Source organism: Eumetopias jubatus, unplaced genomic scaffold (assembly GCF_037043125.1).
Source record: "Eumetopias jubatus isolate StellerSeaLion01/CBP00866 unplaced genomic scaffold, mEumJub1_p1.0 scaffold_12, whole genome shotgun sequence".
Taxonomy (NCBI): domain Eukaryota; kingdom Metazoa; phylum Chordata; class Mammalia; order Carnivora; family Otariidae; genus Eumetopias; species Eumetopias jubatus.
Genome location: NW_028274818.1, coordinates 2,131,216 through 2,158,505, shown reverse-complemented (window position 1 = coordinate 2,158,505; position 27,290 = coordinate 2,131,216). Strand labels below are relative to the sequence as shown.

The 27,290-nt window shown below is 60.5% G+C and overlaps 1 protein-coding gene across 2 annotated transcripts in view; it reads left to right on the top strand.

Annotated features, from left to right (window-relative positions):
* IQGAP3 (IQ motif containing GTPase activating protein 3) overlaps positions 1 to 27,290 on the top strand; it is a 37,139-nt gene that overhangs the window by 5,415 nt on the left and 4,434 nt on the right. Inside the window, exons 3-32 of one of the 2 annotated variants that reach the window (XM_028090304.2) lie at positions 2,028 to 2,184; positions 2,818 to 2,895; positions 4,139 to 4,215; positions 5,141 to 5,208; positions 5,297 to 5,410; positions 5,624 to 5,802; positions 6,196 to 6,274; positions 6,798 to 6,961; positions 7,357 to 7,444; positions 9,306 to 9,469; positions 10,829 to 10,986; positions 12,225 to 12,340; positions 12,440 to 12,603; positions 14,549 to 14,639; positions 15,694 to 15,861; positions 15,948 to 16,087; positions 16,174 to 16,344; positions 18,972 to 19,055; positions 19,229 to 19,300; positions 19,400 to 19,469; positions 20,776 to 20,984; positions 21,563 to 21,715; positions 21,937 to 22,100; positions 22,440 to 22,664; positions 23,526 to 23,666; positions 24,403 to 24,487; positions 24,886 to 25,118; positions 25,385 to 25,517; positions 25,627 to 25,711; positions 26,306 to 26,432. In XM_028090304.2, coding sequence (XP_027946105.1) covers positions 2,028 to 2,184; positions 2,818 to 2,895; positions 4,139 to 4,215; positions 5,141 to 5,208; positions 5,297 to 5,410; positions 5,624 to 5,802; positions 6,196 to 6,274; positions 6,798 to 6,961; positions 7,357 to 7,444; positions 9,306 to 9,469; positions 10,829 to 10,986; positions 12,225 to 12,340; positions 12,440 to 12,603; positions 14,549 to 14,639; positions 15,694 to 15,861; positions 15,948 to 16,087; positions 16,174 to 16,344; positions 18,972 to 19,055; positions 19,229 to 19,300; positions 19,400 to 19,469; positions 20,776 to 20,984; positions 21,563 to 21,715; positions 21,937 to 22,100; positions 22,440 to 22,664; positions 23,526 to 23,666; positions 24,403 to 24,487; positions 24,886 to 25,118; positions 25,385 to 25,517; positions 25,627 to 25,711; positions 26,306 to 26,432 — 3,957 coding nt within the window. Of the gene's footprint in view, positions 1 to 2,027; positions 2,185 to 2,817; positions 2,896 to 4,138; positions 4,216 to 5,140; positions 5,209 to 5,296; positions 5,411 to 5,623; positions 5,803 to 6,195; positions 6,275 to 6,797; positions 6,962 to 7,356; positions 7,445 to 9,305; positions 9,470 to 10,828; positions 10,987 to 12,224; positions 12,341 to 12,439; positions 12,604 to 14,548; positions 14,640 to 15,693; positions 15,862 to 15,947; positions 16,088 to 16,173; positions 16,345 to 18,971; positions 19,056 to 19,228; positions 19,301 to 19,399; positions 19,470 to 20,775; positions 20,985 to 21,562; positions 21,716 to 21,936; positions 22,101 to 22,439; positions 22,665 to 23,525; positions 23,667 to 24,402; positions 24,488 to 24,885; positions 25,119 to 25,384; positions 25,518 to 25,608; positions 25,712 to 26,305; positions 26,433 to 27,290 lie in introns of both variants that reach the window. The other variant, XM_028090302.2, reaches the window with a different exon arrangement.

Genomic DNA, 27,290 nt, shown 5'->3' with positions numbered 1-27,290 from the left:
CTTTCACTGAAAGCACACTGTCTTGATTACCGGCTAAGGCGGGCCGTGTCAGTCCTCCAACTTAGTTCTCTGCCTGCAATATGGTGTTGGCTATTCTGGATCTTTTGGCTCTCCATACAAACCTTCGAATCAGGGGCGCCTGGGTGGCTCAGTTGGTTAAGCGACTGCCTTCGGCTCAGGTCATGATCCTGGAGTCCCGGGATCGAGTCCCGCATGGGGCTCCCTGCTCAGCGGGGAGCCTGCTTCTCCCCCAACCCTCCCCCCCTCATGTTCTCGCTCTCTCTCTCTCATTCTCACTCTCTCAAATAAATAAATAAATCTTAAAAAAAAAAAAACAAACCTTCGAATCAGTATCTTGATATGCACAAAATGGGAGTCTGTTTGGGATCGAACTGAATCCGTAGACCCTTCCCGCCCACGAGTGTGGGGTATCTTTCCACTTAGTTTGGTTTTCCTTTGATCTTACTCATCAGGGTTTCATAGTTTTCCTCAGAGATCTTGTACATATTTTGTTGGATTTATGCCTAAGTATTTCATTTTTGGGGTGCTAACGGAAACCGTATTGTGTTTTTAATTCCAAATCCCACTTGTTCATTACAGTGCATAGGACAGTGACTGACTTTTGTGTGTTAACCTTGTGTCCCACAGCCTTGTGTGAGGTTTTGTGTTGCCTTCTTTCAGAGTTTCCACCTCGACGGTCATGCTGTCTGTGAGCAAAGACAGCACCACAACCTTCTATCCCCCGATATTCTTCGGCACCTGTCTCTAAATGTATGGACGTCTGCTCACGTAATAACCACAGCACCATCCTAATACCCAGAGAAGTTATTCATTAATCCTTGGAAGATCAACACCTGGCCATTTTCAAACTTTCCTGATTGTCTGGAAAAATAACGTATTTTTCAGTTGGCTTATTCAAATAAGGATCTAACAAAGCTCACCTATTACATTTGGTTGTTGTGTCTCTTAAATCTTCTTTAATCCAGAATAGCCCCACCTCCCCGTAGCAGCCCTTTATGTCACTGACTTGGTGAAGAAACCGGCTCGTCTGCCGTGTAGACGCCTTACATTCTGGGTTTGTCTGTTTGCTTCCTTGTGTCCACCGGCTTGTTCCTCTGTACCTCATGTTTCCTGCAAATGGATGTTGCCTCTAAAGGCAGCATAAAATGCTTCATTCTTTCCTTTTAATCAATACTATATTTTTAACATTCTCCAGAAAAGCAGGTAGCGTGGGTAGACAGGACATCAGGTGTCTGTGGCCGGGAAGGCATAGAGCGAGGTGTGACTGGCTCTCTTTGAAGATGGAGGTTTTCCTGTAGGCGTCTGTGCATGGAGAAGTTTGGAGGTCCCATGCCCCCCCCTCATGCCACCATCAGTAACAGTATGCTTCACGTGTCTTCCCCCAGCGTGCTCACATCGTCAGCTCGCGCACGCCCTGTGCAGCCCCGGCAGCTGCCCCCTGAGGCAGGGAGGGCGGCCGCACTCTCTTCGGTTTGCAGGTTACACAGTGAGGCTCCGAGAGGTGTTGGGGGCGGGGAGATGGTGTGCAAAGCTGCTCTTCCGATTCCAAGGGCTCTGGCCTTTCTGTCCCTTTGTGCTGCGCCCTCCCATCAACCCCGGGGGTTCCCCACGACCCCCGTCATCATCAAAGCCGAGTTCTGAGCTGTGTAGATGTGACCCTCAGGCCTGGGTTCTCAGAAAACACACAGAGTAAGAGCAGTGAGCGGTGGGGTGTGACCATCATGCCAACCACACTGAGAGACGGTCTAGCATGCAACGGGTATGGGCCTCCCCGCGGATGCACAGGTTCAGGATCTGTCAGGGAAGATTTCCAGGGATAAGCAGGGGCTGACGACTGGCCATTCCAGTGCTTAGGGTGGCTTGGGGTCGGGTGGTAGCAGCCAGACCACAGGCAGGGAGGGGAGCCGGGAGTGGGGGCTGGCACAGGGGTCAGAGGCCCTTCTGTGTTGGGGTGGGGGTAGGTGCCAGAGTGGTTGGCAGGCGCTCTCCTGCTCTTGTGCCTTCAGCTGGATGGAGGCCTGCCTGAAGGAGGAGCTTCCTTCCCCGGTGGAGCTGGAGGAGAGCCTCCGGAATGGAGTGCTGCTGGCCAAGCTGGGCCACTGTTTTGCGCCCGCCGTGGTTCCCGTGAGGAAGATCTATGATGTGGAGCAGCTGCGGTACCAGGTGGGGAAGGGCGGTCTCTACCTTCCAGCCGCTTCCTCTCAAACTCCCCCTTCTCCTCAAGGCTGGGACAGTAGGGTGACCGTATGATTTACTGTCCAGACCTGGACACAGTTGAGGATGAAAGGGGGCACTATCAATCACTGCACAGGGCCAACAGGAGGGGCTGGGGTCCCCAGCCGCACACTGCGTGCGGGCTTTGGCAGCAAGGGACTCTTGCTGGGTGGGCCTGAGACGCCCCAGGTAGGACACTTCTAAGCAGGTTGGCACTCAGAGGCTGTGGGATCTGCCACCGTAACGGTACTCCCGGGCCCATTGCCCCTTCCCGGCGCCATGGCCAGCCCAGCCCGGCCCTTGTCTCCTTCCTGCCTCACCTCTGGACTCCCCTTTACTCGGAAGCCTGCCTGGGTTGTTAATCCCACATCTGTGCCTTCCGTCCTAAATGTCCTGCAGTCAGCCATTCCTGGCGGCTTCCATCTGTCCTGGGGGGCCAGGGGACGGAATATGAGAAACCAGTAGGCCAGGGTCCTGTGGCTCCCTCTGCCCTTCAGGCCTCCAAGCTGTGGTCTGGGCTCTGCCCACAGGGAACCCTGAGAACCATAGAAATAGATTCTCGTCTCTTCCCTTCCCTTTCAGGCAAGCGGCTTGCACTTCCGGCACACGGACAACATCAACTTTTGGCTGTCTGCGATAGCCCACGTCGGCCTGCCTTCGGTAACACTGGGCCTCAAGATTGGGGTTCATCTTTGCTCTCCACCAGCCCCCAATCCCCGCATGCATGCTTTGTCTCCCCGGGACCCTTCAGCCCTCACCGTCCTGCATCTCCTGAACACACTTAATCAGAGGGTTTTGATGGCGCTGCCTGTCTCTCAACCACGCTGCTTGGCGCGGCCTCTCCTTCTGTGGGTGGGGTAAGTGGAGGGAGATGGAGGCTCCCTGACCCAAGCTGCAGCGTCCCCATTAGTGAGCGAGGCCCCCATGTGGCGCAGGAGATGGGCTTACGTTAGCTAGCCTTCTTCCTGCCAGTTTCAGGGCGTGAAGCAAGGGCATGCCACAGGCCACGTTCCTCAGGGGTGGACTCGGAAGCCTGGGCCCCAGACCCCTGCTGGACATGTCCTGCATGTCATCTGGCTCTTTGGACCTTACATGTTTCTTGACTGTAAGAGGGGCATGTTGATCCATGGACGGTTTGTCGGGAGGACCGGATGATCTGCACGGTTCCCTCTGCGAATTGTAGAGAACTGGACGCATCAGGGCACGCTAGGACTCTACAGTGTGTCTCCTCTTCTGGGGAACTGAGGAGGTGGCAGTAAAGAAAGACTTGGTGGGAGGCAGGGGCAATAGATGCATCTGTCCTCAGTGAGGCGGGAACACTGTGACGTCTCCTAGGAATCTAAAGTAGCCAAGAGATTTTGAGGTTAGACCTCACTAGTCACCAGGGGGCACGGCCATGCCTCCAAGGGCTCGGCTCTTCGGGGGCCCCCACTGCTCAGAGGCCTCTGGCTTAGAGGCAGGGATGAGTGCCCTGCCCCCTTTGTGGTCCCTGATAGCATGTGCCTCGTTGGGCCTCTGCGGGAGCATGGCCACCTGTGTGGCGAGAGTCCAAGGCGAGGGGCACAGGCTCGCTGTGTCTCTAGGATGGACAGGGGGCCTCTTTCTCCTGGAGGATACGTCCGTTGTCCTATAACCTCGACCACCCTGCCTGTGTCTGGTGAGCCCAGGGCTGTGTGTCTGGCTGGGCTTTGGTTCAGTATGTGGCCCCAGGGCCTTTCTTTAACACTGAGTGTGTGGGTGCAGTGCCGGCTGTAAATGGCTGGGGAGACTGACCAAGAAGCCCCAGGCAACAAAGGGGCACACAGCCCACCCAGGTGGGAGAGGAAGACCGTTCCTCAGCCCCTCTCTCTATGGCTGGTGCTGCGATGTTTCCAACGGCAGTGACTGCTGGCTTCCCCTCCAGACCTTCTTCCCGGAGACCACAGACATTTATGACAAGAAGAACATGCCCCGGGTGATCTACTGCATCCACGCGCTCAGGTGAGAGACCCCAAACTTTTGTCCTCCGGTTTTCTCTCGGTGGATGCAACCAATAGTCCGCAACAGACGTTGGAGCAGGAAGGAGGGCAGATAGGCCACAAGGAGCACTTCTTAGGAGAGGGAGACTTTAGATTTTTATAGTTGTGTCTAGATTTATGTGTGTGTTTTTTTAAAGATTTTATTTGAAAGAGAGAGTGTGTGCACATGTGGGTGGGAGGGGCAGAGGGAGAGGGAGAAGCGGACTCCCTGCTGAGCAGGGAAACCCCCTCCCCCCCCCCCCCCGCCAACTGGGGACTCGATCCCAGGACCCTGAGATCATGACCTGAGCCGAAGGCAGACGCTTCACCAACGGAGCCACCCAGGCGCCCCTCATGTGCATGTTTGTGGACACGTGTGTGTGTGTGTGTGTGACTCATGGGGGTGAAGAAAAGGGCAGCAGGGAAGGGTCTTCCACTTGTGTCCTGGGCACAGAGGAATCAGAACAGACCCCATCAAGGGTGTCGCGTGCAAGTCACTTAGTAGGAGTGGTGACGGCTGTCTGGTTCTATCCACGGCCAGCCATTAGCAACCAGTGGCTAAATCTTAAAGTGACCAACCTGTCCCTGTGTCTGCCACGTCGCCTCCTCCTGACGTCATTTCCCACGTCCATGTGCCTGGTCCTGCGGGTCTCTGCTTACGATGCCCCATCTCTGAACACTGAGCTGCTACTGCCATGTGCCCTTCTCTGGGAAGTCCTGGTCACCCGATCTCTTGAGCATCCTGTTTCTTCTGTAGCACTTTTCTCGGGCTCACTTCCAATAATGCCACTCCCTGTGGACCGGGGGGGCCTTGGTCCCCACGTCCAGGTCCCTGTGGCATCTCGTGCAGACCCATGCATCCAGCGCGTCAATGTAAATAAGCCCCAATGCCTTCCCTTCTTTTCCAGTCTCTTCCTCTTCCGGCTGGGACTGGCCCCTCAGATACATGATCTGTATGGGAAAGTGAAATTCTCAGGTGAGCCCGGCCCCTTCCCCTGCCGCTTGTGTGGGCAGGGTCTTGGGGGCTCGGGTCCTGAGGAAAGGTGCCTGTGATGTTGTTGCAGCCGAGGAACTCAGCAACATGGCCTCTGAGCTGGCCAAATACGGCCTCCAGCTGCCTGCCTTCAGCAAGCTCGGGGGCATTCTGGCCAATGAGCTGTCGCTGGACGAGGCTACAGGTAGGGGCTGGGCTCTGCCCGGTGGGGGTGGGCTCAGTGAGGACGGGAGGACTCTGGGCCTCAGATGGATTCTGGGTGCCTCTCATCAGTAGGCAGGGCTGCCAGGCCTCCTGGGTGGGAAAAGGGAATGACATCAGGGCGGCTGCGGCTGGCCGTGCTACAGCGGTCTGGGGTTTGTCTGGCCTCCTGACCTTGTTTTTGCGCGCCTCCCAGTCCACGCAGCTGTCCTTGCCATCAATGAGGCCGTGGAGCGAGGGGTGGTCGAAGGCACCCTGGCTGCCTTGCAGAATCCCAGCGCCCTGCTGGTGAACCTTCGAGAGCCTCTGGCGGCCATCTACCAGGAGCTACTGGCCCAGGCCAAGGCGGAGAAGGCCTCCAGTGCCCAGACCCGTGTAAGGAGGAGCCTCGGGTGCTGAGCGCCGGGTGGCCCCGAAGACCTGCAGCGGACAGGACCCCTGTGTGCCCTGTCCCACGCCCCAGAGTTGCTGAGGGAAAGTGTCGCTTGTGGGTTCTTGCAGAGAAAGAGGGAAGGCACCGGGGAGAGTAATGAGGATTCAGAGAAGGCAGGAGGGGTTCTGGGGCCTGGATGTTTGGGGTGGGCTGAGACGGGGACGTCGGACTGGATGGGACCAACAGGAGATGCCAAAGGCAAAAGCCTGGAGCCCCTGGGTTCCCCAGAATCCTGGCCAGACGGCCCTTTGGCTGGGAATGCCCCGGGGCAGGAATGCGGGGGCAGGAGAAGAGACAGGGAGGAGCCCGTGTCCCAGGCCTTGCTTTCGGTGCAGGATGGCGGAGAGACCCGGGACGTGTACGACTGCTTCCTGACTCAGGCTGAGATCCAAGGCAACATCAACCACGTCAACGGTGAGAGAAGTGGGCTGGGAGGCCTTGGGGTGCTCTCGGGTGAGCCTCTGTATCAGGCAGTCTGGGGTGGCTCTCGCCTGGGCCAGCCCTCACGTCTCGGAAGGATCCAAGTCAAGAAGCAGCGCGTGCTCTGCTGTATGGCTGTCCGTGTCTAGACAGGTGGCCCCGTCGAGGATGTTTCTGTTTGGCTGGAGATCCATGGGGAGGGGGCAGAGGCAAGAACAGACCTTCCGGCTCTTGGGGCCAGGGGCAGCCGGACCGGGGTCCTTCGTGAGAGGGAGGTGTGAGGAATGGATGCGGGAGGGGGTGGGGGTGGGAGCGGCTGCTGGAAGGCTCAGGATGGAGGAGGCATCGGCCTGCTCGGGGCAGGACGTCCTGAAGGTCTGGGACGGTGCTATGGGAAGGTTGCCAAGATCCCACCGAGGGTTTGGGGCTGGGGCGGGGTGGGGGAGCTCTGGGCCGGTGGGAAGAATAGGGCTGGGCTTTCACATGTTGTCCACTGTGGAGTCTTGGTCTTTTGCAGTCCATGGGGCTCTAGAAGTTGTTGATGATGCGCTAGAAAGACAGAGCCCCAGTGCCCTGCTGGAGGCCCTTCTGGACCCTGCGCTGGCCCTGCGAGGGGTCCGGAGAGACTTTGCTGACTGGTACTTGGAACAGCTGAGCTCAGACAGAGAACAGAAAGCACAGGTCAGGCTCCAGTACTGCCCTCTGCTCTGGGGGCTGGGGGCTGGGGGCAGGCCTCTGCCTGGGCATCACCTATGGCACCCGCTGGTATTCAGGCAGTGCCAACTACATGTGTGAATGATTACATCACCCCAAAGCTTAATGACGTAGACTGACAGCGGGTTGGGGGGGACCCAGGGCAGCCCGACGGGCGGTGACAGACTCCCCTGTTGCCAAAGTGGGTCCTCAGCATGGCAGTCTCGTCTTCTCCCTGACGCGACGTCTGTGTTGTCCGGGTGGTTGTGTCAGTGCCTGCTGGGTAAGAAGGAGGCAGAGGCTCGAGGCAGGGTCGTCGGGGGGTGCTGGGAGCCGGTTTACAGCCCAGGGCTCCCCGCGGCTTCACCCCTTCCCCTCCCCAGGAGCTGGGCCTTCTGGATCTTCTGGAAAAGGAGGAGGTCCAGGCTGGTGTGGCTGTAGCCAACGTGAAGGCTGATCAGGAACAAGCCAGTAAGTCTCCCCTGAGGCGTGGCTGGGGCCCGGCCGGGGCGTCACTGCCGCCTCTGGCCCTGGGCGGGCTTCCGCGTAGGGCTGCCGCGGACTGCTGCTGGCGGGGCCTCTCCCCCTGCCTGCCCGGCCCAGGCCGCCTGGAGGCACAGGATGGCGAGCTTCCTGAAGGCCATGGGGTCGTGACGGTCCATCCTGCGGGGCTGGCTCTGGGCAGGTGGCTCTCTGCAGGGCACTTCCCCTGCGTGTGGCCACTTTCAACCTGCTTGAGGCCTTTGGCTTCTCCAATGTAGTGGTTTTCCAGATGAGAGAGAAACGCATGATCCCACTCAGTTCCCCCTTAAAAACACTGTGTGCAATATAATTCTTTATTGGAGGAGCAGGTTGGTGACCGTGTCCCCGCCGCGGGTCAGCCCGCCCACGGCAGGAGCGAGACGAGGCTGAGCGCGGGGCTGAAGCCCGTGGCCACTGGGCCTGTCACAGCTGCGGGCACTACCCCCTGGCCTGGCCGCTTGCGGTCGTCGGCTTGCCTGTTGCCAGTGCACAGGCCTGCTGTTCACATCTCTGTTGAACGTCTGCAGGCCTTCCTGGGCTCCTCCAACCATGCTTCAGCCTAGACTTCAGTCCCATTCACTCAGCCAGGCAGATGAGAGCTGCGGTTCTCCCTTCCCTTCTCGTCTGCCCGTTTCCAGCCTTCCAGACGGGCTGCTCTTCCCTGGCCGCCCAGCCTGCCGCACTGCTGGGCCTCCGGTTGTCTGGGTTTTGTTTCTGCACACTGTCACCCATGGAGGGCGGGCTCCATGCCCACCCAGCGCGGCCTCCACTGCTTCCGTGCTCCCCTGACGGCCGGAGCTCTGGGGGATGGAAGACAGCGCTGACACTGGGTGACTGGTCTTCATATCCTCATTTCTCCCCGTAGATCCACCTTCTTGACGCCAGGGCCCAGATCTGCCTGGCATGTTCCAAGCCCTGGTGTTCGAGACCCCACTGATGCCCCATAGCCCCTTCAAGCTTACTCCTGCTCTTTGTGGCCCCAACGGCTCCACTTTGGGGCTGGTTGCTTGTCCCTTTGTGCTGTCGGCAAGATTTGGCCCCTGGAGCCCCTTGACCGGCCCTTCTCAGCTGCACTCCACAGCCTCCTGCCAGTTTTGTCCCCTCCACCAAGGCGGCCACCCCTACCTGCCATGCTGCTCCATCTCTGGGCCTGACAGGTTGCTTCTTCCAGCGCCTTGTAAAGCCACCCAGCACCTCTTCCTCCTAAACACTTAGAAACTTCTTTTGAACCTACCAGAAGGCAGAACAGTTGTGTGCTTTATTTGTTTATTTATTTATTTATTTATTTTAAGATTTATTTATTTGAGGGCCGCCTGGGTGGCTCAGTTGGTTAAGTGTCTGCCTTTGGCTCAGGTCATGATCTCAGGGTCCTGGGATCGAGCCCCGCATCGGGCTCCCTGCTCAGCGGGAAGCCTGCTTCTCCCTCTCCCACTCCCCCTGCTTGTGTTCCCTCTCTCGCTGTGTCTCTCTCTGTCAGATAAATAAATAAAATCTTTTAAAAAAAAAAAGAAAAACTATAGTCTTAAAGAAAAAAAAGATTTGTTTATTTGAGAGAGAGCATGTGGGGTGTGGGGGAGGGGCAGAGGGAGAGAATCCCAAGCGGACTCCCTGCAGAGCCTGGACCCAGGGCTCCATTAAGGACCCTGAGATCATGACCTGAGCTGAAACCCAGAGTCAGACGCTCAAGTGACTGCGCCACCCACACGCCCCAAGGCAGAACAATTTTGAAGAGCAGTTGCCAATTTAGCCAGGAGAGTGGGACGGGCCCTGGGTGCCCAGCCTGTGCAGCCCTCTCCCTCCTCCCCTGCAGTGCTCCAGGCCGTGTGCAGGATCAACAGAGCCATCCAGAGCGGGGTGGCCGCTGCTACTGTGAAGGAGCTGATGTGCCCCGAGGCCCAGCTGCCTCGAGTGTACCCTCGCGCCCCAACTATGTACCAGCACGAGCTGATGATGCTCCAGCAGCAGCGGGGAGGGGTGAGCCCCAGACCACACCCCCAGTGCGGAGCACCCTCGGGCGGGATTGGGGAGGGACGTGGGCCGCCATCCTTAGCAGATCCTAGGTGTTAGCGCTCCTGCAAGGGTGGACCCTTCAAGTGGTAGACCCTAGCCAGCAGACACTGCTCTACACACACTCATTTAATCATCATTTAATGTTCCCTGTGAGAACATTATCGGGTAAGATTTCCGTTTGAGAGACAAGGAGAGTGAGATGCAGAGGCGGACACGGCTCCCGACTCAGCTGTAGCCGGCCGTGCTGGGAGCGAACGCAGATGTACGGAAGCCCGTGCCGCTCACCGCTCTGTGTCCGCCACTCCTGGTCTCCAGACAGTGGGGTGGCCTCCTGCATGGACTTCCCAGTCCCTGTGGGGGCTGGAATACACCGAGGTCCAGATAGTCACAGGCAGGGAGAAGGGGATGATGTCAGGGTTGGAGGACTTCAGACTAGGAAATGGAGGGAGCAGAGCTGGGAGGAAGTCTGGGAAGGCTTCCTGGAAGAGAGGAGCCCCATGCAGAATCAGACCCACGGCAGGAATTTTAGAGCATGACCCTGGTCCTGGCCCTGAGGAAGGGCGCTGTCTCCACATGGGCAGCTGCGGTATGGGACCCGTGCCGGGAGGTAACTTCCGGTTCTGTGCCTCCTTGCCGTGTGACCTGTGACCTCGGGCAAGTGAGTGACTTGTCTGCCCCTCAGTTCATATATGAAGCGGGAGCAGTAATATATTTAGCACATGGGATCGTTGTGAGGGTCAGAGTCACTGCACGCGTTTAGCCATGAGCCTGGCGCGTAAGCCCCGCTGCTGGGATTCTCCTTGCTGGGATCCTGTCTGTGGGGGACCGGATGGTGCTCCGGACATGGGGAGCAGCTCACGCTGGGGTTTGGGAAGAAGGAGAAGCCTAAGCCACCGAGTGGGGCCAGGGCCTCTGGGGAGTGTGCTGTGGCACAGAGGGGCCTCTCTGTCCCCCGAGGCCTTGCACACTTCCTGGTGCCTGCTAGGAACCAGCAAGGAGCCTGTGGGGCTCACTGGTCGCGTGTGGGCCCTGGAACCCAGTGTGGGTTTACCTTCCATGACTATGGGCTCACCTGGGAAAGGGGGATCTCAATGGCATCTCCCTCCCCGGCCTGTTAGGAAGACAAGTGATACTGTGTGTGAGGTGCTTGCCCACTGAGCACGTGGGGAGCGCTCTCAGGTATCAGGTATGGTTAGTCAGTGAGTGAAGGAGGCCGCTGGGGCTTGGGTTAGAGACGGGGATGCAGGGGCGCCTTGAGGGCAGGATGGCAGTGGCCCCAAGCCCGTCGCCAGCCCCGTGGGAATTGGCACTCCCCTGTTGTAGGGGCTCAGCCACGAGGAGCTCTTTGTGGCCGTGGAGATGCTGTCGGCCGTGGTCCTGATCAACCAGGCCCTGGAGGCCGGGGACGTCAGCGGCTTCTGGAGCAGTCTGGTGAACCCTGCCACGGGCCTGGCCCAGGTGGAAGGAGAGAACGCTCAGCGGTGAGAGAGGTTTAACCCCAAGTCCAGAGGCAGGGCGGTGGAGGCAAGGCTCGGTTCTGCGTGGAGACCCGCCTTTAGCGCTGCCCTGCTCTGGGCCGGCCCCTCTCTGGGTCTGTTCGCAGCTCCTCGGCCCGGCCCATGACTCGTCCTGGGAGTGGGGCTCGGTCATCCCCCCTTCCTGCATGTTCCGTGCTTCCTAGAGGAGGCTTGAGTATCCCCGGTGCCAGATACTGTCCTGGGTGCTGGGAAACAGCAGTGAACAAAACCAGGCTCCTGCTCTCCTCCAACCGACTTGCTAATGGAGGGGTACAGACAGAAACCAACACGGCAGGACTAGAAGGGAGGACGCCATGGCCCAAACCAGCCCGGGCCAAGGGGGTGAACGGTGGGGATGTGCTGGGGGTTAGGGAAGACTCCGTTGGTAAGGGGGCTTTGGGAGAGACCTCAGAGCCTCTGTGATTGCCAGGGGGGCGTGCAGGGCACAGGCTCGGAGCCGGACAGGTGCTGGACGTGGCAGGGTGGAGCAGCAGAGACCACGCTGTGGCCTTGGCTTTCCCTGTGAGCAAGAAGGAAGCCAGGGGGCTGGAGGGGTTTCAGCGCGGAGGGGCAGTCCGAGCTACGTTTGCCAGGCTCACTGGCTGCTCGGAGAGGGTGGGCTCCCGGGTTGGGCGGGACAGGCAGGCAGCCTCTGGGCTGGGTGTGAGGGACGCTTAGCCGAGGGCGGGGGCCGTGGAGGTGGTAGTGGGAGCGTGGTTTGGGATCTGACGGTATCCGGCTGTGTGTGGATATGGGCTGTGAGAGAGAGTGTGGGTTTGGCGCCAAGATCTCTGTCCTCAGAGGCTGGAGTGAGTGTTGGCCGAAGCGGGCAGGACTGGGAGACACAGGCTGAACGGGGGGTCAGCTCAGGTCAGGTTTGGGGTGCTCCTCAGGCATTCACAGGGACGCGTGAGGGGGCAGCTGGTCTTCATGAATGGGCTGCAGTTGTACTCTGGGGAGTCGTTAGGATATGGCGTCTCGAGCCAGGAGGTCAGGATAGGAGTATGCAGCCTGAGCGGTGGGAGGCTCGGGCACGTAGACGTCAGGGAAGAGACCAGCACAGGGGCTTTGAAAGAACGACCCACAAGGTGCGAATAGAACCAGGAGCATGGATGAGCGGGAGGCTGAGCAGTGTTCAGAAGTGCCCTCACTCCCGGCTGACGATGCCCCTCCTGCTCACCCACTCCTCCCCCTGCTGCCAGTTACTTTGGTGCTCTGGTGGAGCTGCGACGTGCGCTGGACGGGGCCGTCTTGAGCTGGAACGACCTGCAGGCCACCGTGCACCGGGTCAACACCCAGGTGCAGGAGGAGACCGACCGTGAGTGGAGTCCAGGGCAGGGGGAGGCAGCTGGGCATGCGTAGCCCATCCCTTACCGTAAGTCTGGGCCCAGTGCCCACCTAGATCTCTCTTTCCCAGAGGTCCTCGCAGTCAGCCTCATCAACGAGTCTCTGGACCAGGGCAGCCCCGAGAAGACCCTGTCTGCCCTTCTGCTTCCCTCGGCTGGCCTGGACGACGTCAGCCTTCCTGTCGCCCCTCGGTACCATCTCTTCCTCGTGGCGGCCAAGAAGCAGAAGGCCCAGGTGAGGTCTGAGTGGGCTGGGTTGGTCCCCGAAGCAGGAAGAGCATCCCCTGTGGGTAGAGCTGTGCCCAGGATGCACCCTGGGAGAGCCCAGTCTGATGACACAGTCCCTTCTGGGGGTGGAGGGCAGGAGGGGCCATGGGGGAAGGTGGCCATTGGGCCGGGCCCTGCTGCCCCGAGCTCCAATTGCCAATGTGCAGAGAATGGCGGGGCCTTGTGGGTGGCAGGAGCACAGGCCTGGTGGCCAGGCAACCAGGCTGGACTTCCACGTTGACACTTAGTGACCACATTGACCTCCAGCAAATCCCTAATGTCTCTGAGTTCTGCTTGTCCATCTGTAAAATACTGTGCGTCCTGGTCCTCCGTACCTTCCAGAAGGAGGAAATCACCCACGTCGGAGAGCGTGGCGGGCTTCTGTGTGGCTCCGAGCAGTGCCTAGCAGTTGGGGGCTAGGCCTGCGGGCCTGGCTGCTTGGGTTTGCGTCCTGGCGGCCGGCCCTGCGTATGTGTCTCACACCTTTCACTCCCCTGCAAGCGTTTGGTGATAATGAACTTCTCTCCGGGTCAGGGCTGTCGGTGAGCAGAATGACAGCAGCTCTAGCTAACACAGATGGGACTCTTCTCTGCCGAGCGTTGTTTGTGCGCTTGACAAACGTGGGTTCCGAAGAAAGTGCTTTACTTTTATTTTTATATTTTTTCTAAGATTTTATTTATTTGAAAGAGAGGGAGGAAGCCTGAGCAGGGGCAGAGGGAGAAGCAGACTCCCTGCCGAGGAAGGATCCTGATGCGGGGCTCGATCCCAGGACCCCGGGATCATGACCTGAGCCAAAGGCAGACGCTTAACCCACTGAGCCACCCAGGCGCCCCAAGAAAGTGTTTTAGAATGCTGCCTGGAACATAGTGCTCAAGCAAATGTCTGTTTAGAAATTTCCCTCTGCTGGGCGCCTGGGTGGCTCAGTCGGTTAAGTGACTGCCTTCGGCTCGGGTCATGATCCTGGAGTCCCAGGATCGAGTCCCTCATCGGGCTCCCCGCTCAGCAGGGAGTCTGCTTCTCCCTCCAACCCTCCCCCCTCTCATGTGCTCTATCTCTCATTCTCGCTCTCTCAAATAAATAAATAAAAGTCTTTAAATTAGGGCGCCTGGGTGGCTCAGTTGGTTAAGTGACTGCCTTCGGCTCAGGTCATGATCCTGGAGTCCCGGGATCGAGTCCCGCATCGGGCTCCCTGCTCAGCAGGGAGTCTGCTTCTCCCTCTGACCCTCTTCCCTCTCGTGCTCTCTATCTCATTCTCTCTCTCAAATAAATAAATAAAATCTAAAAAAAAATTTTTTTTTAAATCTTTAAATTAAAAAAAAGAAATTTCCCTCTGCTAATGAGGAGTGTCGGGGGGAGCAGAGTCTGGGGTTGGGTTTGGGTGAGGCACGGGGCTGGGGGACCCTGCCTGACCTTGTGGCTGAGTGAGCCTGTGGTCGCATGTAACCCAGGCACTGCCTGGCAGAACGGTTTGCAGTAGGAATGGACAGGACAGGGTGGGGGTCGGGGTCAAGGTCGGCCTGAGAAGGTGTGCATGGGGGCACAGGAATGGGAAGCAGGGGAAGGAAGGGGGAGCATCCAGTGTGGGCTTTTCCTGTCTGTGGCTGGGGCACAGGGGCAGGGAAGTGAGCTGCTCGGAGGGCGGAGGAGACTGAAGGCTTCCAAGGGTTCTGGGTATGCTGCACCCCAGCGAGCTGTTGCTTGGCCAGCCTGAAAGCAGGCTGGCAAAGAACCTTCTGAGCCGGCAGCAGCCCCGGGAAGCGACAAGGCCACGCCTGAACGTGGCAGGTGGAAGGAGCAGGCACGGCTGTCCCTGAGGCTCCTGCAGCCTGCTTGGACTTTGGTTCTTGTGCAGCTGAGCCTGGGGCCTGGGGCGGCTGGCCCAGGCTCTCATCGTTCCCATCTCGACTTCCTAGGCGACGGGGGACCCCGGAGCAGTGCTATGGCTAGAAGAGATCCGCCAGGAGGTGGTTAGAGCCAACCAGGACACAGACGCCGTGCAGAGAAGTACATGGGCCTGGGGGCCCCGCAGGAGTCCAGGGGAGGGCTGGGGGGGAGGGGATGTGGGCTCTGCACTCACCCCCTCTCCCTTTCAACCTCTGTGGGGAGGTGGGCCAGAACCAGAGCAGGGCCTCACCGCTTGGCCTGGATGCTAGGTCTCCTGGCTGCAGCTGCGCGGGGAAGTCTCAGGGGCTGAGAGCCCACAGTCCACCTGAGCCTCCGTCCACGCCTTCTGTGGGTACTCGCCCCGAAGCGTGAGCACATGAAATCAGGCAGTGGCCAAAGGTCCATCCCATCCGGTGCTGGTAACTGGAGTTTGGGGTCCCGCTGTCAGCTCCGGTCGTGGGGGGCAGAAAAGACTGGCTTTGAGGACGAGTAGGCAGGATCAGTGCAGATACCAGCGTTCTGCTGTGGGTGCTAGTAGTGTCTGGGGTCCCTCTGTCCGTTTGTCTGAGTGACACGAAGGTAGGTGTTGCACTTCTTGGATTTTATTCTCTTCTGAAAAAACTGCCTTGAGGTTCTCTGCCCGCATTCTGCCTTTGAGCTTTTGTACAAGAGACCTGGAGCTGTCCTTTGACCCAGCCCCAGCCAGCCCCACGCTGCCTCCTCCCGGAAGCCTTCCTCGACTGCTGCCTTTTCCTCCAGGCACAGCTGCATGCTGCTGTGTTCATCTGGGTCTGCACCCATGCTCGGATGTGCCCTGTCCCTCCCCATCAGATGGGGGGGTTGTGTTCCCCTTTTTTGTTTTTTTTTTTAAGATTTTATTTTATTTATTTTTTTTTTTATTTGAGAGAGAGAGAATGAGAGAGAGAGAGCACGAGAGGGAAGAGGGTCAGAGGGAGAAGCAGACTCCCTGCCGAGCAGGGAGCCCGATGTGGGACTCGATCCCGGGACTCCAGGATCATGACCTGAGCCGAAGGCAGTCGCTTAACCAACTGAGCCACCCAGGCGCCCTGTGTTCCCCTTTTTTGAATCCCTCCCCCATGGACAGGACAGAGCCCAGGGGAGGGACTTGGGGAAGGGGTAAGGACCAACCACTCCCTCCCGATGCCCCTGTCAGTGGCTCTCGGTGTGGCTGCCATCAATCAGGCCATCAGGGAGGGCAAGGCAGCCCAGACGGAGCGGGTGTTACGGAACCCCACCGTGGCCCTCCGAGGGGTGGTTCCCAACTGTGCTGACAGCTACCAGCGGGTCCTGGAAGGCGCCCTGGCAAAGAAGCAGCACCCAGGTAACGGCCCCAGCCTCGCCCTCTGCATCTCCGCCGGCCCCCAACGCCTCCTCCGAGCCTTCTGTCCTCACTCGGCTTCTGCTCAGGAGACACCGCTCTCTGGGTCCGACACGACATGAAGGACGGCTTAGCCTACTATTTGCACCTGCAGACCTTGCAGGGGACCTGGGAGCGGCCCGCTGGCTGCCGCCTGCATGAGTCCCACCTGACTCGGGAGGAGATCCAGGTTGGCAGAGGCCCTGCGGAGGAGGGGGAGGGGCGGGGGAGGGGGCTCCCGCCCGCCAGGTGCCACAGGCTCTCTCCTGCCTGCAGTCGGCCGTCACCAGGGTCACCGCCGCCCACGACCGCCAACAGCTCTGGAAGGCCAACATCAGCCTTGTCATCCAGCTCCAGGCCCGCCTGCGCGGCTTCCTGGTCCGGCAGGCGTTTGCGGAACGCTCCCACTTCCTGAGGACCTGGCTGCCGGCTGTCATCAAGATCCAGGTGGCGGGCTCTGGCCTTCGAAGTCGTTGGGGCCGGGCTTATCTGAGCTTCAGGGCTTCCTTCCTGCTTGATTTTTGCTGAGTGGAGGGGGGGATGATCTTCTGGCCTCAGCAGTAGGGGTTCGGAGCGTTCTGTCTAGAGCCTGGACTGCCTGGGTTTGAGTCCCAGCTCCAGCACAGGCAGCCATGTGACCTCGACAGGCGCTCCCTTTCGCCCCTTTCCCCACCTGCAGAATGGGCATGCGAGCGTTGTAGCACCTCCGCATAGGGTTGTCGTGCGGGCATCTGGACGGTGCCTGGCTGGCAGGTGCTTACTGTCACCTTCCCTGTCCCCAGGGCAAGAGCCCTTTGTCACCCCCCTGTGGGGAGGTGGGAGTGACATTTAGTAAGCCGTCGGGCTCCAGGTACGAGGACCTCCGAGCTGGACAGGGTGGACCAGCCCCGAGGGGAGGTGCTCCCTCTTCTCTCCAGCTGGCCCTGTGGCTGGTCCAGTGTGGCCACGGGTGGAACCCACGAGTAACTGGGAAGTTGGGCTTCGGGCCCGCCCACTTTACAAGCCAGGAGAGAGGGGGGTTGAGCAAACAGACCCCAGGTAGATGTGACCTGAAGGCCGCGCCGTGGTACGCGCAGTGCAAAGGTTCTTTATTGACTAAACATCTGCAAGGATGCCCCCTGGGCCGGGCAAGGGCAGGAGACCGATGGGACACGTGAGTGACCGCAGCTCCCTCAGCAGGACCCGGGGCACAGCTGACGCTGTGACGGCGGGAACATGAGGGCAGCCCCAAGAGCCCGGCGGTGGGAGGACGCTGCGCGGGCGGGTGTGGGGTCAGAGGGCACGTGTGCCACCTGCACTGGGGCTGTGCAGTGCAGCCCCCCAGTCTGGGGGCTCAGGCTGTAGAGTCAGAGGCTGGAGTTTGCCCCTTCATCCTCTCGCTTCTGGGTCATACGACCTTGGGCACCTCTCCTAAGCCTGCTCCAACACCATTTCTTATTCACAGCGACGGTCCTCACCTTGTGTGTGGATTGTGCGGGCTCAGCGGGAAAGTACACGGGGTGCTGAGGGCAGTGAGCCCTCTGCGGGTGGCAGCCATTAGAACGTGTTAAATTGTAGGGCACTGGTCCCAGGACTCAGTACAGAACCTTGGTAATTAGCATTTAGTGGTCTGATCGCGGAGATGCCTCCCTCCTGAGCTTGGACTGGAATTTCACACACAAACTAAAGAGTTGAAAGGCTACAGTGGGAGAGGGCGTGGGGTCAGAGGGCACGTGTGCCACCTGCACTGGGGCTGTGCGGGCTCTGGCCTGGGTCCTGGCAGAGGCCCGGAGCCTCAGGGAAGTAGGAGTCAGAAGTGGGGCTCCCAGAAGCTCTGAGCCTGGCCGAGCCACACAATCAGGTCCCGACTTCTGACCGGTCCGGACTGGGAGGCCTCTTCTCTAAGGGGGAAGAGCTGAGAGGGGTCCCCTGAGAGGGACAGCCGTGCCTGGGGAAGGAGAGGAAGCAGTGCTGAGGAAAGGCTCGGGGGGGAGGGGGCAGGGGGCTTCCTGGCCTCCAGGCTCTAGGTGGACAGCTGCCATCCCAGGCCACGCTGCCCCTTACATCCTGTCCCAACAGAGCGACAGGGTCAGCCACGGGGTGGAACGCGGCCAGCAGAGCCGGCTTTAGGAAGGGCTGGGAGGACCGTTGGATGAACAGGGATGCTCTGAACATGCCAGCCTGCTGCAGTGTCCGGGGTGGAGGACCGTCCAGGGCCTGAGCGCCCAGGAGATGTTTCACGTGGGCCCGAAAAGACAGGAGGGATTTCAGGAGTCGGGGCATAAACGGGTTTGGGGCCAGAGCATCACCACGCGCATTTAGAAGGAAGCGCGATGTCTGAAGTGGCTGGAGTCACGAAGAAGGAAGGAACCGCTGGAGAGTCGCATGGGGTCAGGTGGTTGAGAACCTCGGGAAGCTCTGGGGCTGAGAGACGTGGTCCAGGTGGTTCTTGAGGAAAACTGATCTCACACGAGCTTGCTGTGAAAGGGGAGAGGCCCCTAAGGGGGAGGGGAGCCGCCAGGTTTGTGTGTTAGAGACCAGAGTGGGTGTGGTTTACAGAGGAGCCGGTCATCCCAGCCCCTCAGGGCAGACCAGCCGGGGTGGGGCACTGTGGGGGGCAGGCTGGCGGGGGCGGGGGTGCTGGCGTGGCAAGCAGCGTGAGCTGGGGGAGCCTCCGTGGCCTGTGTCCCACACGGCCTCGGTAGAGGTGGGCTGCAAGGTTCTGTGCCGGCACACGCCTTCCATCCGAGCCCCTTGTGCTCCCCAGGCTGCACGTGAGTGCATCTGGGGGGACCCGGTGCGTGCCCTGAAGTTGGCGTAGACTTCGTTAATGTCTTTACAGCTTGGGTCTTACAGTTGGGTTCCATGACGGTGCGTGCGGTGGATTGCACGTGCGTGTGTGCTGGGACCGGGGGGGGGGGGTGGTGCAGAGTGTGCTTGGCTGGTGCAGGTCTCCCCGTGAGGGTAGACATCCTCTGAGAGCGGGGCTGGTTTCCCCTCCAACCCCCCGCCTGCCTCCCCCACCCCGTGCCCCCCGGGATGGCCTCTCTGGCCAGCAGGGACCAGCGGAGGTTGCCCCCTCTCCTGACGCACAGGCTCACTGGCGGGGTTACAGGCGGCGGAAGGCGTACCTGGAGCGGCTGCGGTATCTCAGAGCAAACTCGGATGCTGTGATCAAGGTAGCTGCCGCTGCCGCGGGGGTGGGGGGCAGTTCCTGTCTCCTGAAGGGCCCTCCGAGAACGATCCTTAGTCCTCTCGCCACCTCTGGAGATGGTTGGGCCCGCCCGGGGCCTGGCCCGGGTCCGAGGGCTGGTGCCCGCACATGCAGCTCTGAGGCAGCGTGTGTCCTCAGATCCAGACCTGGGTCCGGATGTGGGCAGCTCGGAGGCGATACCGGAGACGTCTGGGATACTTCCAGAAGAATGTGAGTGCATCCTGCTGCCCCATCCCCGTGCCCAGCCTTCGCCGAGGAGAACAAGGCGAGGGCAGCCAGTAAGCCTTTCCCTACCTGCATTCATGGCAGGTTGAGTCCATTGTGAAGATCCAGGCATTTTTCCGTGCCCAGAAGGCCCGGGACGACTACAGGATGTTAGGTACGCTGCCTGGGCCCCTCTCTTTGCTGTGAGTAAACTGCCCCTTCTCCCTCCTCTGTCTGCGAGTGGCATGGCTTTCGATAGTCAGCAGGGCAGAGGTCATGCCACCCCATGGCTTACAACTGGGTTTTGGAGAAGTTGTTTGTCCTTCTTGAGCCCCTTCCTCATCAACAGCTGATGCCCCAACCGTGAGCAAGCCTCTGGACCCGGGGAGCGTGTGGGAGTGAGGACATGTGCTCTGCCTTTGGGGATCCCTCAGGTTGGAGGGAGAGACAGGAATTTCCCCGGAGTCAGGCAGGTCTAGATATCCTTCCCGGGGCCGCACAGCAGGGAAAGAGAAGGTACGAGACGTCTGTACAGGAACGTCATCAAATAAGGGCTGTAGCCAAAGCCCCCGCCCACCCCGGAAACAGCCTGGTCATGGCGAAGGCTCCCCTCGGCAGGTGTTTGCTGTCCCGGGCTTCAGTGATCTCCCCATTGCTGCCACCAAAGCAAACAAGGGAAGGGTCTTCTCCCCCTAGAGTCCACACCTTCTCGCACTTTGCCTTCTTGTGTGGCCCGGAGCTCCCCCAGCCCTGTCCCTCGATGGGCCCGCAGCGTGAAGCCTTATACGGTGCTGGGACCTCAGTGCCAGCAGCAGACGGCACTCCCTTGTCCTGCCCCTCGGGCCCCTTGGTGGGGTGCGCATCTAAAGCCTCACACAGGTCCTTCTGGGCTGCTCTCGGCTCCTGTTCTTAAAGACCAGAAGCCCAGCCTTGGAGGTCCTCCTCTTTGTGAGGTGGACCCAGGGTCCATTTCCAAGTTGGCCTCCAGCCCTTGGGTTCTGGGAGATGTGGGCCTTCCGGGCCTGAGGCGACACTCCTGGACTTCAAGTAGAATGCACGGCGCCAGCTGCGTGTCCTTTGCCACTCTGAGCCCGTCCTGCCCATGGGGTGCCGCCGGTCCCTCTGACCGTGGGCACTCAGCCCATCTGAGGAGCAAATTGGAGTAGGGGTTCGTCAGAGGGAGCTAGGGCTCTGACCTGGGGGTGGGAGGTCTCTGGCGTGGGCTCTGGTTGGGGGCGAGCAAGGGGCGGACCCCTCATCCCTCGTACCTGGCTATCACCTAGGGAGCTTGGGGACAAGAGTGGCTTGAGGCATACTCCGCTGCACCCTCAGCACAAGCAGGCCAGTCAGAAAAGTGCTGGGCGTTGGGGACCTGTTGGCCTCAAGCCGGATGGGGACCAAGGGCTAGTAACAGGCAGGGGGCTGGCGAGGAAGCCTCTGGGAGGGCACCGCTAGTCCTGACGCTTCTCCCTTCCCGCCAGTCCACGCACCCCATCCCCCTCTCCGCGTGGTATGCAGATTTGCCCACCTCTTGAATCAAAGCCAGGAGGACTTCCTGGCTGAGGCCGAGCTGCTGAAGCTCCAGGAGGAGGTGGTCCGGAAGATCCGGTCCAATCAGCAGCTGCAGCAGGACCTCAACCTCATGGACATCAAGATCGGCCTGCTGGTAAAGAACCGGATCACCCTGCAGGTGAGGGGCCGGCCCGCCGCTGCTGCGTCCAGCCGCTCCTGGGGACTCTCTCCAGCAGTCCCTGCCCTTCCGGTGGTCGGTGGGGGCCGGTGACTGGGCGGACGGAGTCCTGCTGTGAAATGAGAGCGCCTGCCTCTGCTTCTTCGTCATGGATGTGGGCTGCCCATTAATCTCGAGGTCTGTTTCCTCCTTGGGAAGCAGGAAGAGTCCTTGCCAGGCCAGCGTAGAGGTAGACATGAAGCTCCTCCGACGGTGAATGAGCAGGCAGCGATGGGGAGGAATGAGAGCTCCAGCTCAAGACAGAGTAGCAAAAACCCACAGACACGACATCAGGGCCTGGTGACCCAGTTCTCTGCGGGGACTCCCCCTGTGAGAGCGGAGGAGCCAGACCGAGTGTCAGGGTGGCTGGGGTGGGGGGCCCTCCACATCCCAGAACCGTTTATCTCTTACTCGTGCCGTGAATGCCTTGAACAGCAGAAGGTCCCGGCTCTTCGAGGTGCCGATGCTGACCATCCGATCCACTCTGTGCCGGCCCACCCTCCCCCCATGCCCTCCCCACCCCACCCCCGTCCCTGCAGGAGGTGGTCTCCCACTGCAAGAAGCTGACCAAGAAGAACAAGGAGCACCTGGCGGGCATGATGGTTCTGGACAAGCAGAAGGGACTGAAGTCGCTGAGCAAAGAGAAAAGGCAGAAGCTAGAAGCTTACCAACACCTCTTCTACCTGCTCCAGGTGAGGAGAGGACCGCACCATCCCTGAAGGGTCTGGGGCCTCGAGGCCTTTGTCTCCACGTACGGTGTCCTTTCCCAACCCCAATGCCTTGACCCCAGAGACAGAGACTGCGCACTCCTGTTTGTCCTCCGAGGAAGCTCCTGGCAGGAGAGCCTGTCTTCGTCGGATCGCTAGTCCTCCAGGCGCCTCGTAAGCCGCTCCCGTTCCCCCATTGCTTGCAGACGCAACCCATCTACCTGGCCAAGCTGATCTTTCACATGCCGCAGAACAAAACCACCAAGTTCGTGGAGTCCGTGATTTTCAGCCTGTATAACTACGCCTCCAACCACCGTGAGGCCTACCTGCTGCTCCAGCTATTCAAGACCACGCTCCAGGAGGAGGTCAGGTAGGCTTCCCACGTGCCGAGGAACGCGGAGGGAACGGCCGAGCTGCCGCTGCGGGCTCCTTCAGCCAGTGAGAATTTGCGGAGGTTGGCGGGGAGAAACGGAATCAGAAGGCCTCTTTTCTCAGCCTCCCGAGGCCCGCCCGGAGGACCTCTCCGAGGACAGGATGGAGGGAGGACGGGGGCGGAAGGTTAGCACAGGCCGAGATCCAGCTGTTGGGACCTGCCTTCAGAGGAGGCATCCAGAGTGGGCTTCGAAGAGCCAAAATCTCAAGAAGGAAACACAGCTGTTTGAACTACCCAGAGGCAGGAGACCAGCTTCCGTGACCTCTTGAACCGCAGGTCAAAGTTGGAGAGGCCCCAGGACATGGTGACCGGCAACCCCACGGTGGTGAGGCTGGTGGTGAGGTTCTACCGGAATGGGCGGGGCCAGAGCGCCCTGCGGGAGATCCTGGGCGGAGTCATCCAGGATGTGCTGCAGGACAGAACGCTGAGCGTCCACACTGACCCCGTTCACCTCTACAAGAGCTGGATCAACCAGAGCGAGGCCCAGACCGGACAGCGCAGGTGAGCAACGGCGGAGGGAGAGCTCCCTGGACCAGCTTGCTCTGGGGCCTCCCCCGGGCAGCGTCTCAGAGCGTGCTGACGGATGCAAATCGGCCAGCCGCCCTATCGCATGAAATAAAGTAGCCTTTTCGCCCCCCCCCCCCCGGTAATTTACATGGAGCTGCTGTGCTTCACACAGAATGAACACAGATGAGTATGCAAATGTATTTAATTGCCATGTCCTACTTGCAAATGACACGTCCAATTGGCCAGGAGTTGGAACATGGACTCCTTATTGATGGGAGATAGCTGAACATTCAGATTTCCAGATAAGTAGACCAATGAGGCAGCGGCAGCTGGGTTGGGCTTGTAGACACGGGGCGTTGCTCAGGCGCATGGGTCCCTAGGCAGCAGGGCCGCCGAGGAGCAGCCCGTGCTGGGGGCTTCTCCCGTGGCATGTGGGCTTATAGGTCGTCTTCCCGATTGCCCCAACTGCCAAAGACTAGATGCAGGATAGCCATGGACTCCAGCTCCCCTGAGGAGTCCTCTACACACTGCCGCTTGTCCATCCGTCCTACACTCGCCCACCCTCTGTGGGCCCTGCCACTCTTTCTTCTTCACCTTCCACCCACGTCGCTCCGTTCCCTTGGAGACCTTTCTCTTGGTCTGGCCTGGTCCCCTTGAGCACGCTGGGCTGCCCTTAGTGTGTGTGTGCCCGTGCATGCCCGTGTGTGCATGTGTCTGCGTGTGCGTTTGTGTGCATGTGTGCACATGCGTGTGGGGGGGGGGCCTGTTATTAGGTGAAGAGTTCAGGGGGGTGGGGCTTCGGGAGGGAAGGCTGTGGGAGGGGCTCTGGCTGATACCTTGGCTCTCTGCCCACAGCCACCTCCCCTACGATGTCACCCCAGAGCAGGCCTTGAGCCACCCCGAGGTCCAGAGACGATTGGACATTTCCCTCCGCAGCCTCCTCGCCATGACCGACAAGTTCCTTGTGGCCATCATGTCCTCTGTGGAGCAGATCCCGTACGTGCGTCCGCCCCGCCCCAGCCAGGCCCCTGGGAGCTGAACCCCGGGAGGTGGCAGGAGATTGAATTTGTAGGTGGCACATCCATAATAGGAATCGTGATAATAAAGTCTAGCACGTCTGGATATCACTGTACCATTATACGCTACTTCCACAAACATCATTTCACTAGATTCTCACAAAAACCCTGAGCTAGAAAGAGAGAAAGAACACTGGCCTCAGTTTTCCAGAGCGGGGGGCAAATCTGCAGGGGAAGGGAGTCTTGTAAGCCGCCATCTGTTTCGCGGTGGAGGCGGGACTGGAGCTCCTACTCCGGTCCCTGCCTGTCCTCCTATCGTGCCTGAAGCCCCACCCAGCCCCTCCCAGCCCCTCCCGGGTGCTCTGTGATGAGACAAGGCTGGCCTCCTCGGAGGCTCCCAGGACGTCCTGAGACACGGTTCTGGCTGTGTCACATGCCCAGGGGACAAGCTGAAGGTGCCACTATGGGGGAAGGCAGGCCGAATCCAGGGCTCTGGGATGTCCCCAGGGGACACTGGAGAGAGGCAAAGCCGAGGCCCTCAGGCCAGGCTGAAGGCTGCACACCAGCTTAGCGGGTGGCAGGGCCTGGCTCCAGGTACGGGCTGCGGATAGTGGGGGGCCAGTGCGCCAGGCCCGGGCAAGTAAGGAGGCAGCACTCGTGGGCGCTGAGCTCTGGCGGATTGGCGGGACCACAGTGCGCTCACACGTTGTCCCCAGGTACGGGATGCGGTATGTGGCCAAGGTCCTGAAGACCACTCTGGCAGAGAGGTTCCCTGATGCCTCGGAGAACGAGGTCTACAAGGCAAGTGCCGTCTGTCCTCCCCAGATTCCAGAGCTCTCCTTTGTCCTCCTGGTGCCTGTGAACCCCTGGACTGAGACAAAAGGATAGAAAATCCTGTTCTGTAAAAATCCCAGCGGGACGGCCTTCTCCGCCCCGGCTCACCAGCAGGCCTTCCGCTGGCAGGTGCAAAGGCAGCTGGGCCGTGAGCGAACAGGGCGGACAGCCCTGGACTTGTCAGGAGGTCTGGGTTCCGGTCCCGGCTCCTGCTCACGTTTTGCGGTGTGACCTTGAGTGGGTGTTCTGTGGAACATGACAGGGTTGGCCCACGTGGTCCCTCCCAGCCACGGGAGCTGGGGAGTGGGGCAGGGGCACCAAGGCAGACCCCAGGGCACTCCTGGGATGGTTTCCTCTGCCCTCAGGTGGTCGGGAACCTCCTGTACTACCGCTTCCTGAACCCAGCCGTCGTGGCCCCCGACGCCTTCGACATTGTGGCCGTGGCAGCGGGCGGCGCCCTGGCCACCTCCCAGCGGCACGCACTCGGGGCTGTGGCTCAAGTCCTGCAGCATGCTGCGGCGGGCAAGGCCTTCTCTGGGGAGAGCCGGCATCTGCAGGTCTTGAACGACTACCTGGAGGAGACGCACCTCAAGTTCAGGTCTGGGCCCTGGCACCCTGTCCCTCCTGCCCCCCTCTGCCTTGTGTCGGGCCCCGCCTGCCTCCCCGCAGTCCTTGAAGAAGTGTTGCGCGGAGGTGAAGCGTGTAGTTAGCGAGCCGGAGGGTGGATTGTTGGAAGGCCTGCCCAGTGGGCTGGAGGGGACCCTGGGGGGATGGGCTGGGGGGCCTGTCGGGCACTGCAGGGGGCGACAGAGCATGGGGGCTGCTGCCCGCCCCGCCCCTCCCACACCCTTCCTCTGGACATAGGAGGTTCGTGTGTCGAGCCTGCCAGGTCCCGGAGCCAGAAGAGCGCTTTGCCATGGACGAGTACTCGGACATGGTGGCTGTGACCAAGCCCGTGGTGTACATCACCGTCGGGGAGCTGGTCGACATGCACAGGGTGAGGGGCGCAGCGGGGGTCGCTGGGGGGGCTGGCCCTTGGAGGAAGGCCCCGCTCGGGCCTGCATCTGCTGGGGTGCTCTGACCTGCAGTTGCTGCTGGCGTACCAGGACTGGGTCGCCCCTGACCACCGCGACCCGCTGCATGAGCTCCTGGAGGACCTCGGGGAGCTGCCCACCGTCACTGACCTCATCGGTGCGTGCCGTGCTGGGCCGGGGGCTGGCTGGGGGGCCTGCAGGGAGGATGGCAGGCGGGTGAGCACACCCCGTCTGGAGTTCTTGCTAAGTCGGCGACATGTGCCAGGAAGCCCTCTGTCCACACGCGCCCCTCCTCTCTTCCCTGGTCCTAAGTTGGACCCGTGGACACGGACTGATAGGAAGAAAGGGGACAGACAGTAGGCGGGCCCAGTGCCATCATGGAAATGGCCGATCAAATCACGTGAAAGAGATGTGGATGGATGCGGGTCTGTTTTGAGTCTCAGGGTTTCCGACAGGAGCTACGGAATGAGAGGAACGGTCCAGGGGTGGAAGGTCAGGGTTGGGGTGGTGACAAGCTGGGAGCCGGGAACTCCAGGCCCCTGGGCCGAGGGTGTTGGTTGGAGGCTGAGCTCTGGGCGACAGCCCTCCCATCGGTGCTGAGGGCCGAGGGCCGAGGGCCAGGGTGCTGCCTTGGGCAGTGTGGACATGCCTCTCCTGGTCCAGACGTGCACGGAGCAGGTGGCTAGCGTGGCCGTCCGGGCACGTCCGTGCGCGTCCACGCACGCTGGTCTCATCCCTCGCCCTACCTCAGGGGAGGGCGTGGCTGCAGACGGGAGCCTGGACCTGAGCAAGCTGGAGGTGTCCCTGACGCTCGCCAACAAGTTCGAAGGGCTGGAGACGGACGTGGGCGACACCAGTGCCCGGAGCCTGCTTCTGAGGTGGGTGAGGCCGCCTCAGCCGGGGATTCAGCCCCTCCACCGTCTTCCTGGGCTGCTGTCCCTCGGGCAGTTCTCCCTGAGGCCTCACTGGCACTGCCCTCACCGGACCTCTGTGTCCCCCTCGGCCTTGGCTCTGGGCTTCAGCTGAAGGCCGGGGGAGACTTGGGATGTTGGTCGCACCTGATGTTGGCATGATGTCGCGCTGCCTACCAAATGCTTTTTCACATGTTACTGTTTGACCTGAGGGACAACTGTGAAGTTGGGGACGGTTTCCCTGCTGTACGGTCCAGAGACACGGGGGCGAAGTGGCCTGCCAGAAGTGATGGTCAGGAGAGGGGCCTGGAGCTTCCCGTCCCCAGTTCTGTGAGCGTGAGGGGGCTGCCCAGCAGGGCTGGCTGGCCGTCTGGGTGGAAGAGGAGCCAAGTAGCTACCTCAGTCGCACACCAGCATGGCAGCCCCCTCCCTGCACCCATTCACCCAGTAAACCAGGGAGCCAGGTGATCAGCTTTGTCTTGCCACCGAAGGCCTCCTAGCAGGGTGGGGCCAGGCGAGAGCACACAGCCAGAGCCACCAGGAGGAAGGTGGCCGTCAGCAGAAGGGACATCAGAGCTGGGGAAGGTCTCCCAGACAAGGCAGCGAGTCCTTCAGCCCCAGGACTCTCGATGACAGTCTGTGGGAGGGCAGTCAGCAGAGCGCAGGGGTGAGGCAGCACGGTGCGTGCACACAGAGACCCCTCAGCCCACCTTGACGTCTCCTTCCCCACTCGCTCTCCTGACCTCGGAAGCGTCCCTGGCAGCCATGGCACGGCCAGCGTCCGCTCCCTCTCAGTCCCTGGCCAGCCCCATGTCCAGACCCTCC